The sequence below is a fragment of the Delphinus delphis genome, chromosome 10, assembly GCF_949987515.2.
Source record: "Delphinus delphis chromosome 10, mDelDel1.2, whole genome shotgun sequence".
NCBI lineage: Eukaryota > Metazoa > Chordata > Mammalia > Artiodactyla > Delphinidae > Delphinus > Delphinus delphis.
Window position 1 is genome coordinate 69803486 of NC_082692.2, and position 16829 is coordinate 69820314.

Genomic DNA, 16829 nt, shown 5'->3' on the forward strand with positions numbered 1-16829 from the left:
ATTTATATTAAAAGCCTGAGGTCATAAAAGGAACCACTAATTAGCAGTAACTCTAATGTATTGATTGCTTTTAATATAGGCAACATATGTAAAAATTTTAAACAACTCAGAAATGTTCCCATTCCCTTTCCATTTGGCACATATTCTTCCAAATTTTTCTGTATATATATGAACACATATTTTTCCCACAAAAATAGAATCCTATTTTACAGAATATTCAGCAACTTGCTTCTATACTTGTATTGTATCAAGTGTACCTGAAGAACAGAGCATTCCATCCTCTATAGTTGGCATTAATTTTTTAACCAGTCCCCCTTTGCTGGACACTATGCTGTTACTAATCTCTTTTCTACTCAAGAGTGCTACAGTGAATGGACTCATACATATATTTTTGCAGGATTGGGTGTGCTTCTGTTGAATAAACTCTAAAAGTGAAATTGTTGCACCGAAGGAGGGTCTGCACAGAGTTAGGTATTATCAGAATGTCCACTAAGAAGGTTATAATGTTTGCATACTTAGAAACTGTATTAGTCAGCTCCATCTGCCATAACTAAATACCACAGACTGGGTGGCTTAAGCAACAGAAATTTATTTTATCCCAGTTCTAGAGGCTGGAAAGTCCAAAGTCAAGGTCTGGCAGGACTTGGTTTCTGGTGAGAATTCTCTTCGTTGCTTGCACATAGCCACATTCTTGCTGTCTGCTCACGTGACCTTTTCTCCCTGTGCTTATGCAGAAAGAAAGAGAAAGAGGACAAGCTCTCTCACATCTTCTCTTATCAGGGTACAATCCCATCACAAGAGCCCTACTTTCATGACCTCATCTAACCGTAATTACCTCCCAAAGGCCCCATCTCCAAATACCACCACACTGGGGGTTAAGGGCTTCAACATATGAATTAAGGGGAGGACACAAGCATTCAATCCATAACAACAATATTTTGAGGGTCCTAAATAGTAGATTTGTAATTGACAAGTCTTCATTTGCATTCCCTTGAATTGTCTCTTCCAACCCTAAGTGTGGTTCACCAGTTTTGCCTTGCCAAATTGTGGTGGTGGCTTTTTCCTCCATCTCCTTTTCCTATTTCTACAGTGGCAAAATTGCTCTAGTAATATGATGTACATGTTTCCTCCATCTGTCTAAAATGGTCACTTGCCCCCATCTAGAGGGAGACCCCACTGCAGGCTCTTGTAAGTACAGGGGGTTGGGATGTTTGAAACTCCATTCAGAATGCCCTGCAAATCTGTTTGAATGCATTGTTCTAGTTGGCTGGATTCCATTTACGGGAGAGGACATTATCATTTCACCCTTCATTACACTGTCAGTTTTCTCTTGCTTGCTGGGTAGATGTTTGAGGAGACATTTCAGTGTTTTAGAGAGAAAGTAAAAAATACAATCTTTATTTTTAATGTTGGAAGCTCTTATACATTGTAGGTTTTTCGTTTGTACAAATCTAATTCATCATTGCCATTTGATTTTCAGTGCCATAATGGGGAAAGGAGGAAAAGAATTTAAATGGTGGAAAAGACTTTCCTTGCCCATTCTAGCCATTTTTGCATGTTTGTATTAACTTCATTCCTAAGTGCATCTTATAGAGTATTCTGAAAAGTGTCCAATCCAGATCTTTCCAGAGAATAAACATGAAAAGATAATGTTAAAACTTGTTTTAGTTTTCCTGAGCAGGATATTGCAAAATCAATCTAAGACCAATGAACTAAATGATTGAATTATGAAAGAACAGTTGAAATATGAGAGTGATTTTGTGCAGTTGAAGTTAAAATTTAAGATCAGACCACTGGTGCATGAAGAGAGATGTCTCTGACAAGAGAAAAGCCATATTTTTCTGATTCACTTTGAAGTCTAACTCCAAGCCATGCATTAAATTAACAATATTATCATAAAAATGAGGGTGCTAATTCTGTTCCATGCTGAAGTTAGAAAAATGATTTTACAGAAGCCTAAGCCATGCATTAAATGAACACAGTATTAACTGGGCTGATATTGATAAATCAATTTAAATGCCTCCTGTAGCCTGTGTTTGTGCAGAGTTGAATAGAGAAGAGCATCATTTGTTAGTTCAACCCAGAACTTTCTGGTGCCCTGGTTTTAATTTGCAGAATTTTCTTCAGAACCGTTTCTCCAGTGCTTTGCCTGCTGTGGATTTGCTTTTTAAAGTAATCGATTCCGTATTAAAAGTATGAGGATGGTATTTTCTTTCGGTGCTCATTTTCTCTGTACTGCTAATTACGTCCAGTTGTGTTTCAAATTACACAAGAAGCTTTTGTAATGCAAAAGATCCCTGGGATGCCTTGTGTTGGTGAAAATATTGTGGATTCATCTGCTTCATTACATAAACTCTACACATTTTCATTCTAAAGGTTATTTAATCGAAAGTGCATCAATAAAACCATAAAAATATTTAATGGAGTTCCAGCAATTCTACATCAGATTCTTGCATTGTATGAGCATGCCAGTATTTTAATTCTGTATATATATATATATATATATATATATATATATATATATTTGTGTGTGTGTGTGTGTGTATGTGTAACTAAGGCTTCTCTAAAACAGTTATTACCTGTTTTTCAAAGAGGCTAGAGATTCTTATCATATTAGTTTATTTATTTTTTTGTCTTTGTGTCAACTATTTTTTTCTTCTCTTGGCTTTGTTTCTAATCTTTTCCATCAGTGATCTTCAGTTTTGCCTTTCATTTCTTTGTTCTGGTTATTTACTTATTCAACAAATAGTGTTGAGTGCTAAGAGTTAAGTACTGAGGCTGCTTTTGTATGTAAGGAAGACAGGTTGTCTTCCTGCATGGACTTTGAGGTTTTGTGTGTATGTGTGTGCTTTGGATGTGAATGAAACCAGGAAGCAGGTGCTCACAGTCGTGTGGACAGAGCAGTCTCAGAGAGGGTCGGGTTGGGGTGGGGAGGCTGAGAGAGCACAAAGCTGGAACATGCAGCCAACGGGGGGCTCAGTGATGGCTTCTTGGAAGAAGCGATGACGAAGTGAAGACTTTAAGGTAGGTAGGCGTTAGCCAGGCATATGCAGTGAGGTAGGGAAGGAAAAAGGAGAATAACAATTGAGGAGGAAAGTGCTATTTTCAGGTTGTAGTAAGTTTTCTCCCACCTCCAGGAAGTACAGGCCTGGCTGGCTTGACTAAAAGGAGTTCAGTGACTGGACATAGTGGAGTGGGGGTGAATGTGGAAGGTAGAGAGAGTGGGTAGGTGGGGGTGATGGGGAAAAGAATGGCAGTGGATTGAGAGGGGCGGTCCAGATCAAGCAAGTCTGGTCATCAGCCACGTAGAGGAACTGGTACATCCCCTGAAGGCAGTGGAAGACATGGAAGGAGTCTCTGCTGCAGGGTGACGTGTCCACATGTTCCCTAAAGTCTCTTCTTTCTTCGTGAGGTCTTTCCTCATTATCCTTAAAGGCAACTGTTGATCTTCTTTTGTTAGGCCTGAAAGCTGCACTGCTTTCATTAATCATGTCCAGCTTCCAACGTTAAGCAGGGTTCAGAATCCCCAGTATCATCCAGAGCCCAGTCAGCTGTCCTTTGCTCTCCAGTCTCTGGGCTGAGATTTACATGAACCAACATGTGACACTGTTCTGCACCAATGCCGAAGCTTGCATGAATCTTGTGGGTGAGCCCAGCCCATTTGTTCTTTGTTTTTAGATTCTTCTCCCAAAAGTTCTGGCCATTCATTGAATGAAACTTGGCTTTCCTCTTTTAGATCATCATTAAAATTCCCATTGAGGATTTTGCTGTGTCTTTAAAATGCGAGATGTTGGGGGTACTTCCAGAGATTGGGTGAAAGGAAAGAAAAGGCAGATGGTGATGTATTCCTTGCTGTCAGAGCCTAGAGTTTGGCGGTTGGCCTGAATAGCATGGGTTTCTCTTGAGGCTTTTTTTTTTTTTTTGGATGGACCATGGCAACATCACAAATAAGCACTTTTTTATCCTGAAAAGGAAAAGCAAACATTATTGAGCACATTCTTCTACTAATAAAAGTAAGAAAAAGTGGTCCATGATCACTCCACAGTGATGATCATGTGCAAATTTAGCCAGTGTTTGATATCCCTGACACATGGCAGGTGCTTAGTTAATATTCAGGGAACAAACGAACAAAGGGTTTCATGGCAGATACCTTCCCGGCTGGTATTTGGCAGTAGGCTGGCAGCTCTGTCTTGGCTCCCTGTCTGCCAAATACCCAGGTTTTTGGGAGGGTTCAGAGTGTGGCCTAGGGTGGGGCAGTGTACAGCCACACAATGTGGTGGTTTCTGTCTCAGGTATTTAGAGAGTCACATGTGCCTACTGAAGCAGCCCTTCTCTCCAACGAATGCTGAGTCTGTGCTCTCTGCAGAGGTCAGGGGTACGTGAGCCCTGTTCCCAAGAATAAGTCATGGCCATTGCCCCAACACCTCTTCCTACTTAGCAAGTACCAGCTGTCAGTCTTTCTGTGTAGCACACAGCACACTCACATAAATATTTTCTTTCTTTCTTGTGCTTGTACACCCAGACACTTTCTTACATGAGGCTTCTCTGTTGACTCTTTACTGAACCATCTCATTTCATCCTCACGATGAGTTCGTTAGAAAGATGCAGTTACAATCCCCATCCCCCCAATACGAACACTGACACCCAAAGAGTGGAGATGCTTTGGCCAAGGTCACCCAGCTAGTGTGTGTCCGAGCCCAGATTTGAACCCACCCTGTTTGCTGCAGTTGCTTTAGCTCTACTGCTCTACACTTGTGTGAATCAGAGGAGAAGAGCCAACCAGCCAGGAGAAAGGGAGAAGGAAACTGACAGTGACTGAGGCCCTGAGGCTATGTGGTAGATTCTAAGTTCTTTAAAGGGTGAAAGTTCTTTGTCCATCTCCTCACCACATGTTTAGTGGGCTGGCTAGACCATCTCTAGGGCTGCCTGGGCTCTCTCCTATCCTGCTAAGATACTCCTCCCATTTTCCAGAAACTTGCAGAAAGGACTAAAATGTTTGGGGAGAGTAGGGGGTGGTTGAGTGCCTCCCTGGGGTTCACTCTTGGTAGTGGGAGGGAGCAAAAGCAAATGGCAGAAGAGCATTGCATCTGGCTAATGATGATGTGCATTGCATCCTTTTCTATTAGACCATTGATATCTGATTGTTTAAGTAGGGATGAAGGAGAGCTGAAGGAGGCCATTGTATCTTAGGACTGGAGGTGACCAGACCTTCAGTTATAAATTGACTTGGCCATCTCACATTGTTTCACAATGTGGAAATCTAGGGGCCATCCATTAAAATGCAGAAATGTAAAGGTTTCCAAAAGGAGAACTGCTGGGAGCCTGGGAGCAGTTCTACATGCAGGGCACCCTTGGTGTCCCCCTCTGGAGGAGTGCTGGGTAGCGTGGTGAGCATGCACAGCCCGTGGGCCTCTTTGGCACAGCTGCTTGGTGTGCACCATTCCCTCACACAGACGGCTGAGCCCCGTTCCCTTTGGTGATACAGTCCAGATTGCTCAGCATAGTTTTGTCCTGATGCAGTCAAGGGAAATTAGTTAACTGCAAGCTTGGATGATGCCACTAACAAGCTGGCGGGGGTTCAGAAGAGCAGATTCCTCCACTGTGGCCAGGGCTTGCACGGTGACGGCGAGCATGGTTTTGATTACTGCACATGTTCCTCCCTGATGAGGGCAAGAACTTCTTGGTCTTCTTTACTTGTAAGCCCCTCTCTGGTCCCCCACATATACAGGCCTTTACATAACAAAGCAGTTTCAGGTATTTTGCATCATTGGATCCTCACAGGGGCCTGGGGAGGGTAAACTGAAGATGAATTAGCACCTTATGCATAAGATCTGGGATCACAGAGGTTTAGTGACTTACCCAAGGCCACACACTGAGTGTATGGCAGAGGCGGGACCTGGACCCAAGTGTCCTGACTCCTACCTCAGAGTATAGAACCCCAGGAATCAACATTGTGAATGTGTATCAGGTAGAATGTAGGTAAAGTTTTAAAATTTACCTGGAAAATGGAGTTGGAAAGTTTTGGGCTGCAAGTTACAGAACAATTGAATAAAAGTTGCTTCAGTCTATAGGTGTTTCATAATCTCATGGAGGAAGCCTCAAAGAGGGCAGCTGCAGTTTGGTACAATGGCTCAACAGTGTCAGCAAGGACCCACATTGGCTCTATCTTCCTGCTCTGTCTTCCTTGAGCCTTGCTCTCCATTCTTAACCTTGTCAACCTTCGAAACCTCATGGTTGCAAAATGACTGCTGCAGCTCCACAATAGCATCTCAAGAGGGAAGGAAGGCAGTGGATGTAGAAGAGTTTTCCTTTAATGGCAAGAAAAAAAATTTCATTGAAACTGCCCAGAAAACTACCCCTTATGTTTCATTGGCTGGGAATGGATTACTTGACCACCCCCAGCTGCAAGACATGCTGTGAAAGCCTGTATCCAACAGAGGGGGACCAAATAGCTGTGATTGCCTAAGACTGATTATGCTTCAAGAATGAAAGGAATTAAGCTTTAGGAATGGGCATATTATCACCCTGAACCAAATCAGTCAGTGAGGGAGGTGGAGGAGAGGAAAAATGGCTGGGTTGTTTTTGTTTTTTTTCCCCCAGCAACTTCCAGTGTCAGTTTTATATGCCCTGAGAGTTTTGTTTATTTTATTTTATTTTGGCCGCACCGTGCGGCTTGCAGGATCTTAGTTCCCCAACCAGGGTTTGAAGCTGGGCCCTCAGCAGTGAAAGTACGGAGTCCTAACCACTAGACTGCCAGGGAATTCCCTGGACTGAGAATTTTGGAGAAGCATTTCTTCAGGTTAGCCTGTGCAGTTGCTTCCTGGATCCGGAGATGACACTCCATTTGTTGACAGCTGATTTCAGAATTGCATAAATCTATTTTTTCTCCATGCCTCATCTCAGCTCTAAGTCCACTGAGCTATAATTTTTCTGATGGTTTTATGTGACTAAAAACAAAGATTAAAGAGGGAGCAAAAGTCAGATTGATAGGAAACATAGGCTTAGGCGCCAGAGAGGAGAAATTGGGGGCTCTGAGGTCCTGGGGTCAGTGGTTGGAAGGTCAAACTGCTTGGGTTTGAATCTGAACTCCACCCTATGTACTCCTCAGTGACTTTGGGCAAGTTCATCATCCTTACTCGGCCTCTGTTTTCCCATCTGTAAAGGGGGAGTGATTGGAAGTACTTACTACCTGAGGTTGAGGTATCCTGTGAATGAAGTCTAGCCTGTGTCTAGATAAAGGAAATGCTCACTAACAGTTAGTTGCAAATATTAGTGTTATCACTACCCCTCCTTGCTATTAAGCATCTTGGTAGGTGAAACCTGATACATCTTAGTCACTGTTGCAGCAGCTGCCAGTCTGGTCCTCTGCAGTCTGTCCCTGCAGTGTGTCCAGAGTAGTTGCCCCAAGCTGATCTCTTTTTTTCACCTACTCCTCTGCCCACAGCCTATGGTTCTCACTGCCTGTAGGCTTAAAGTCCAAACTTCTTAGCCAGACTTTGCTCGCAGGCTGGCCCTGTGAGAGATGGTTCTGGTCCCTTCCCTCTGGAGCTCTGGGCTGGGCCTTTGGTCCCTAAAGTGGAAATGCCATGATACTCTCATTGAACAAATTGTTCCCCAGTACCTACTCTGGGTCCAGCCCTGTGCTTGTCACAGGGAATACACTGAGGAACCAGACATAGACCCTACTGATGTGGTCCCACATTGTGATGGATCCAGGCACCAGGCAATTAAAATTTTGGAATGGATAGGAGCGGAGCCTCTCTTGCAACAGAGGCAGCTTCCCAGAGGAGTCAGGGGTGAGGTGGCCCAGAGGATGAACAGGTGTCAGCTGGAGATGCCAAAGGAGGGCTTCAGGAAGAAGGCCCAGTTGTGGAAGGCCTGAAGGAAAAGATGGGTCATCTCAGAGGACAGAAAGGGAATTAGGGCAGGCTGTTGCCGAGTTTATGGGGAGGGCTAATGAGTGAAGATGCTAGAAAGGTCAACAGGGCTGAGTGGCTAGAGCCCTGCCAAGCCCTGGGAAGTTTCCTCTGCAGAGCAGTGGGGGGCTCTGAATGACATTGACAAGAGGGGGAATGATTAGATTTGTGTTTGGGAATGTCCCAATCTAGCTACAGTGCAGAGAACCATGCTTGATGAGAGAAATTTAAATAAGACCACTCAGAATTTCTCTTCCTAGCTGTGAGCTTTGGACAAAAACAAGCTTTCATAATCTGGGTATTCTGGAATCAAAAATGACGGGAAGGCTGGCATTGGCCTGTGTGGACAGTGGTGTCACTGGGCATGTGCAGTGCTCTGACCAACACCTGCAAAGGCTCTTATAGGGGAATATCCAGGCCTCTCCTTTCCAACATTCTGTACTCACTCATATGTGACCTGCACATAGGTTCCTTAGCTCCATGAAACCAAAGGCAGAGCTGGAGCCCTATCCGCCCAAGTTTGGAGTGCTCTTTATTTACTTATTTATTTTGCCTCACCATGCGGCTTGTGGGATCTTAGTTCCCTGACCTGGGATCGAACCTGTGCCCCCTGCAGTGGAAGCACAGAGTCCTAACCACTGGACCGCCAGGAAATTCTGTGGAATGCTCTTTAGATCTCAGTTGGACCATGCACTGTTAGCCATGCCCTGGGAGCCCCTATGTTTGGAGTCACCCCTATATTTGGAGTCACCCCTGAAGGATTATCAGTTAACTGTGTACACCCTGAACACTGCCATCTACCAATATGTGCTGTACAAGTTTCCCCCTCAAACAAGAAATGAATAAAGTATGTCTTTGCACTTAAGCACAATTTTTTTGTAGGGGTACTGATTGAGAAAGTCACCTTATGTGTAAATGAATTGAGCCTGTGATCGTGCTGCTTTTTTGTTTGTGTGTGTGTGTGTATCCTTAAATTATTGTGTACCCTTCAAAGGCTTAATTAAGTGTTTCCTCTTGGCTGTTTTTCCCTTTGCAGTATAACGAGGAGCTTCACTACGTGGAACCTTGCCTGAATGGAACGTTGGTGCAAGCTGACAGGACAAACAAGGAGGTAGGGCCTGCTGCTGGGCAGGTGCATCAGGGGTCATGGCACACCCATCTCCCTCACAGTGATCAATTACAGTAATTCTGTCCTAGTATTTAAACTCACCAAATGTACTGCCCTTTCATTTAGGGCCTTGGAACTCCAGTGTGTAGAACATTTATGAAGAGGCCCAAATAAAATCATGAAAGTAAAATACTTATATTGAGTTCAGATGCTCGATAGTTCTGAAACAATTGATTTTCTTTTGGTCTAAGCACATCCTGTGTTGTGCTTTTCACCCATATTGACACCATTGAAAGAATATGGCTCTTGCTGGAATTTCAAAGAAAATTGAACCCACTTGTTATATCTCTTCTTGCACTTAATAATAAAATTAATTAAATAACTGTTGGGGTAGATATTGGGGTAACTTGACTCCTGGTTTAGAAGGTAAGCTTTATAAGGATAGGGATAATGTCACTCTCTGCTGTATCCTTAATGCTGCGAGCATTGCCTGCTTCATAAATATATATTGCCTGGAGCAAAAGGAAGGTATGTTAATGGAGGAACTTAGGAAATGGGATACAAGTTTCCTTTCCAGTTGGAGCATTCTTGGAAAATTTGCACAGTGGATTTCTATAAAATTCTGTTTTCCTTTGGCCACCCTTAAATCTGTCAGTACAACCATCACAGCCACCACCAATCACCCTACAGGGCCAAATGACCCTGTAGCTGTGTAGCTGTGGCTGCAACAATGTCACACGTCCTGGGACTCATAGTTATCATTACTCACATTGTTTTGTTGTACCTGCCATGTGAGTACAATAAAATAATGCTCCTCCTCTGGAGAGCAGATCCCCATGAGGTGACTGAGGACAATGGCCAAGGTAGCTCTCTGTGATGTACTATGCATGTGCTGGGAAGAACCTCTGGCCCAAATGGGCAGGGAGTCCCATTGGTGCTATCCTAGATGCAGGTGGCAGAAGTTTGGGTACCTCTGAGGGAGTGAACAATAGAGGATTGGGAGAAATGCACTAGAACTGGAACACAGAGTGAGAAGGACAAATTATAACAGAGTTAATATCCAAACCTTAATCTGAGGGGGAAGCACCACTATAATCAGCTTTGCTTTTAGGAGAGAGAAACAAGTATGTTATAGTTCAAAGAACAAGTGTATCCAGGGAATGTTTGTTCATGGTAATTTTTTTGGCCAAGGTAGGAAAAAAATAACAAACTTACAGCCAGATTTCGCTAGGGACTTTCTGTTTGTTTGGCCATTGCCTGGCTCTGGAGTTCACCCCATTCCCAATTTTGTAGCATTGGAATATCTCCCAGAGCCTTAAATAGGTGTCCAGTGATGGTGCTTACAACATTAAATAGAAAAGATTCTTCCTTCAGGTGGCTTCCCCGATGAACAAGGGCAGTGTGATATTTGGAGATATGAAGTCTAATGAATGAAAAAATTGTTAGAGAAAGTGAGCTAAGAATTTATTTAAAATCTCCTTTGAACTTATGAATGTTGAAGATTGAAGTCGTTTTTATTAAAACCAATCCAGACTTTTTATTTTGCCAGTATGGAGTAGCCATATTTTAATCAGATCCCTCCCCTTACAACTGAAAAGTCCTGGACGTTACCCCACAAACAAGTATAGGAAGACCTGCAAGGTAGAAAGAAGGGGAACTGCCTAGACTTAAAGACATGGAGGTGAGTTCCCTGGGTTTTTTTTTTTTTTTTTTTTTTTTTTGCGGTACGCGGGCCTCTCACTGTTATGGCCTCTCCTGTTGCGGAGCACAGGCTCCGGATGCGCAGGCTCAGCGGCTATGGCTCACGGGCCCAGCCGCTCTGCGGCATGTGGGATCTTCCTGGACCGGGACACGAACCCGCGTCTCCTGCATCGGCAGGCGTACTCTCAACCACTGCACCACCAGGGAAGCCCCTTCCCTGGGTTTTTTATTAATTCCCATAGAATCAATATCTGTTCTATAATAGAATCTGTTCCCAAATAGAGCACTCCAGAAGCTTCCCACCTGGGCCAACAACAGGCATAGACAAAAACAAACAAACAGAAAAACAAACTTCTAAGAAAAGCCTGTTTCCTTTAGTCAAAGGACCAGGAAAAGAATGGCCTAACAATAAAATCCTTTTGTGACAGTACCTTTCCTATTCTAGCCAAACACCAGTGGAGCAACCAATAGACCAGCTGTCCACAGTTTCAGCAGGGATAAACAGGAAGTTGATCTTCCACCCCACCCACAACCACTTGGCCCTTGTGCCACACCTCAACAGAGAGATTTACTGCCAAGAAAACCGATTAAATAGGACCCAGAGTCTCACTGTATACAATCAAAAATGCCCAAAATGCAATTGAAAATTCCTTGTCATCCCAAGAACAAGAAAAGTCACAATATAAATGAAAAAGGCAATCAATAGATGCCAATATTGACAGGAATCAGATGTTGAAATTAAAATTAAATTTAAAAAATATTTTTTAAAAAATTAAATTGTTTCAAAAGCAATTAGGAATTCTCTTTTTCATTTATTTTTCCAATAAATGAAAAAATATAAAATCTCGGTAAAGAAATAGAAGTTATAAAAAAGAGCCAAGTGGAAATTATAGAACTGAAAAATACAGTCACCAAAATAAAAAACTCACTGGATCAGCTCAGTTGTAGAGTGGCGATGACAGCAGATAGAATTAGTAAACTTCAAGGCAGATCAATAGAAATCATCCAGGCTGAGCAACAGAGAGAAAATAGATTGGAACAAAATGAATAGAGTCTCAGGGACGTGTGGGACAGCAAAAGGGCTAGCATTCATGTCATAAAAGTCTCAGGAGATGAGAGTGTGGGACTGGATAGATATTTGAAGATATATTGGCTGAAAACCTCCCCAAATTAGTGAAAGGCATAAACATGCATGTTCAAGAGGCTGAGTAAATTCCAAATAGGATAAATCCAAGTAAATCCATGGGAAGACATTATAATTAAATATAATTACACAAGGAAAACAAAAGTGATATCCACCACAGAGAAATGACACATTATTTAAAATACCAATTTGAATAACAGCAGATTTCTCATATGAAACAATGGAGACCAGAAGGAAGTGGCGTAGCATTTTTCAAGTACTGAAAGAAATGAACTGTCAACCTAGGATTCTATATTCAGTGAAAATACTCTTCATGAATGAAGGAGAAATAAAGACATGCTTAGAAGGAAAACTCTGAGAATTTGTTGCCAGCAAACCTACCCTTAAAGAATGGTTAGAGAATTTCTCCAAACAGAAGGGAAATAACAGAAAAAGGCTTGAAACTTCAGAAAGGAAGGAATATAGGGACTTCCCTGGTGGTCCAGCGGTTAAGACTCCACCCTCTCAGTACTGGGGGCCCGGGTTCCATCCCTGGTCAGGGAACTAGATACAGCACGTGCATGCTGCAACTAAGAGCCCGCATGTGGCAACGAATATCCCGTGTGCTGCAACTAAGACCCGGTGCAGCCAAATAAATTTTTTTTAAAAAAGGAAAGAATATAGAAATGGTTAAATATAGAAGTAAGTATGATGTAGTATCTTAATTCTCAGAAGATTTTTAAAAAATTTTATTGAAGTATAGCTGATTTACAACGTTGTGTTAATTTCTGCTATACTGCAAAGCGACTCATTTATACATATCAATGTATTCTTTTCCATATTCTTTTTCTTTTTCATACTCTTTTCCACTATGGTTTATCACAGGATATTAAATTATAGTTCCTTGTGCTATACAGTAGGACCTTGCTGTTTATCCATCCTATGTATCATAGTTTGCATCTACTAATCCCAAATTCCCCATCCGTCCCTCTCCCATACCTCCCCCTTTGGTAACCACAAGTGTGTTCTCTATGTCTGTGAGCCTGTTTTTGTTTCATAGATAAGTTCATTTGTGTCATATTTTAGATTTCATGTAAAAGTGGTATCATATGCTATTTGTCTTTCTCTTTCTGACTTACTTCACTTATTATGATAATCTCTAGGTCCATCCATGTTGCTGCAAATACTATTATTCTTTTTAATGGCTGAGTAATATTCCACTGTGTGTGTGTGTACCACATATATACCACATCTTCGTTTTTTTTGAATTTTATTTTATGCTTTTTTTTTATACAGCAGATTCTTATTAGTATCTATTTTATACATATTAGTGTATATATGTCAATCCCAATCTCCCAATTCATCCACCACCACCACCCCCTGCTTTCCCCGCTTGCTATCCATATGTTTGTTCTCTACATCTGTGTCTCTATTTCTGCCTTGCAAACCAGTTCATCTCTACCATTTTTCTAGATTCCACATATAGGTGTTAATATACGATATTTGTTTTTCTCTTTCTGACTTAGTTCACTCTGTATGACAGACTCTAGGTCTATCCACGTCTCTGCAAGTGACCCAATTTCATTCCTTTTTATGGTTGAGTAATAGTCCATTGTATATATGTACCACATCTTCTTTATCCATTTGTCTGTCGATGGGCATTTAGGTTGCTTCCATGACCTGGCTATTGTAAATAGTGCTGCAATGAACATTGGGGTGCATGTGTTTTTTTGAATTATGGTTCTCTCTGGGTATATGGCCAGTAGTGGGATTGCTGGGTCATATGGTAATTCTATTTTTAGTTTTTTTAAGGAACCTCCATACTGTTCTCCATAGTGGTTGTATCAGTTTACATTCCCACCGACAGTGCAAGAGGTATACCACATCTTCTTTATCCATTCGTCTGTCAGTGGACATTTAGGTTGTTTCCATGTCTTGGCTATTGTAAATAGTGCTGCTATGAACATAGGGGTGCATGTATATTTTCAAATTATAGTTTTGTCTGGGTATATGTCCAGGAGTGGGACTGCCGGATCATATGGGAACTCTATTTTTAGTTTTTTGAGGAACCTCCATACTATTTTACATAGTGGCTGCACCAGTTTACAGTCCCACCAGCAGTGTAAGAGGGTCCCCTTTTCTCCACACGTCAGGAGATTCTTAAATCGTATATGATAGTTGAAACAAAAATTATAGCATCATCTGATGGTGCCCAGTGTTTGCTGAGGAAATTCTTAAGACAATTATATTTGAAAGTATGGAAGGTAGAGGGACCTAATTAGAAGTAGGATTTCTACATTTCACTGTAAGTGATAAATGCTAATACCAATAGACTGTGATAAATTACATGTTTATATTATAGTACCTAGAGCAACCATTAAGAAAACAATAAAAAGAGGAATACTTAAAAAGTAACTCACAGAAATGTAAGAAAAGAGAAATAGAAATGAGAAACAGAGGAAATGAACAGGAAAAAGACATAAAGTGGCAGACTTAATCCCTAACATATCACTAATTATCTTAAATATAAGTGGTCTAGGCACACCAATTGAAAGATAGAGATTGGCCAAGTAGATTTTTTAAAAATGACCCAACCATATGCTTACAACAAGAAATTTGCTTCTAATACAATGACATAGGTATGTTGAAAGTAAAAGGATGGGAAAAGATATACTATGCAAACATTAAAAAATAGAAGTGACTATATTAATATGAGGTAAATTCATCTTCAGAGCAAAGAAAGATACTAGAGACAAAGAGGGACAGTACATAATGATAAAAGGGTCAATCCACCAGGAAGAAATAACAATTCTAAATATGTTTGGACCAAACTACAGATCTTCAAAACACATGAAGCAAAAATTAAAAGTTGAGAGTAGAAATAGAAGAACTTACAGTTATAGTTGGGGACTTGTACACTTCACAGTCATGAGTTGCCAGACTATTAAGATGAAAATCAGCAGGGATATGGAGGAACTGAACAACACCATCAACCAATAAGATACAGATACCATTCATAGAAGGCTTTACCCAACAACAGCAGAATATACATTCTTTTCAAGTACCCATGGAGCATTACCCAAGATAAAACAGATCCTGGGTCATAACACAAACCTCAACAACTTTGAAAGAGTTAAAATGATAGAGTATTTTTTATAATTATAATGGAATCAAATTAGAAATCATTAATATAAAGACATCAGAAGAATCTCTAAACATTTCAAAATTAAACAATATACTACTAAATAATTCATGGGTCAAAGAGGAAGTCTTAGAGGAAATTTTAAAAATATAAAAGTGAATGAAAATACAGTGTATCAGATTATGTGGGACAAAGCCATTACAGCATCCAGAGGGAAATTTATAGCACTGAATTCTTATATTAAAGAGGAAAGCCTCAAATTAATAATCTAACTTCCTACCAAAAGAAACTAGAAAAATGAGAGCAAAATAAACCCAAAGCAAACAGAAGGAAGGAAATAATAAAGAGCAGAAATTAGTTACAGGCATACCTCATTTTATTTTGCTTCAGTTTATTGCACTTTGCAATAATATTGCGTTTTTCACAAACTGAAGGTTTGTAGCAACCCTGAGCCAAGAAAGTCTATTGCCACCATTTCCTCAACAGCATGTGCTCACTTCATGCCTCTGTGTCACATTTTGGTAATTCTCACAATATTTCACACTTTTCCATTATTACTGTATTTGTTATGGTGATCTGTGATCAGTCATCTTTGATGTTACTATTGTAATTGCTTTGGGATGCTACAACCTGGGCCCATATAAGATGGCGAACTTAATCAATAAATGTCTTGTGATTTAATGCAATTCCTGTCAATTACAGCAAGGTTTTTATAGACATAGACAAGAGTATTCTAAAGTTTACATAGAAAGGCACAGGGCCTAGAATATTAAACAATCTTGAAAAAGAAGGAAGTAGGAGGAATCAATTTACCCAATGTTAAGGCCTATTACATAGTTACAGTAATTAAGACAGTGTGGTATTGATGGAGGAGTAGACGTATAGATCAATGGAATAGAAGAAAGAACACGGAAATATACCCACACAGATATGCTCAACTGATTTTTTATAAGAGTGCAAAGACAATTCAATGGAGGACGATATCCTTTTCAACAAATAGTGCCAAAGCAGTTGAACATCCATAAGGAAGAGGAAACAAACAAATAAACAAAAAATTAACCTTGGCTGAAACACTGAAACTTAAACAAAATTTAACTCAAATGGATCAAAAACTTAAATGTAAAATGTACAGCTATGACACCCTTTGAAAAAAAAAAGAGAAAATCTTCAGAAAATCTAGGGCTAGACAAAGAGTTCTTAGGCTTGACACCAAAAGCTCAATCCATAAAAGGAAAATTTGATAAAATGGATCTCATTGAAATTAGAAAAAAACCCTTTTCTATGTGAAAGACCCTGCTGAAAGGATGCAAAAATGTGTGGTTTGCAAATATCTTTTCCCAAGATAGTTTGGAACTAGCAATCTATATGAATATACTAACTATATATAAACTACGTATAGATAGAGCACAAGTATATAAAGAATACATAAATAATGCCAACTCAAGAGTCCAAGCATAATTAGAAAATGGGCAAAAGACATGAAGAGACATTTTGTTGAAGAGGATATACAGGTGACAAGTGAGTTCATGAAAAGATATTCAACATCATTAGCTAGGGAAATTGAAACCCCAATGAGGTATCACTACACACCTATTGGAATGGCTAGAATAAAATAAATGAATAAAAAATAAAAAACACCAAATGCTGGCTAGGATGTGGAAAAACTGGATCACTCATACCATACACTGCTGAAAGGAACATAAAATGATACAACCACTTTGGGAAACATTTGGTTGTTTCTTATAAAACTAAACATGCAATTACGATGTGACCCAGCAGTTGCGCTCTTGGGCATTTATCTCAGATAGATGAAAACTTGTGTTCACACAAAAACCTGTT

The 16829-nt window shown here is 40.5% G+C and overlaps 1 protein-coding gene across 1 annotated transcript in view; it reads left to right on the forward strand.

Annotated features, from left to right (window-relative positions):
• CACNA2D3 (calcium voltage-gated channel auxiliary subunit alpha2delta 3) overlaps window positions 1-16829 on the forward strand; it is a 784136-nt gene that overhangs the window by 362180 nt on the left and 405127 nt on the right. Inside the window, exon 9 of the mRNA XM_060022702.1 lies at window positions 8953-9027. Coding sequence (XP_059878685.1) covers window positions 8953-9027 — 75 coding nt within the window. The remainder of the gene's footprint in view (window positions 1-8952; window positions 9028-16829) is intronic.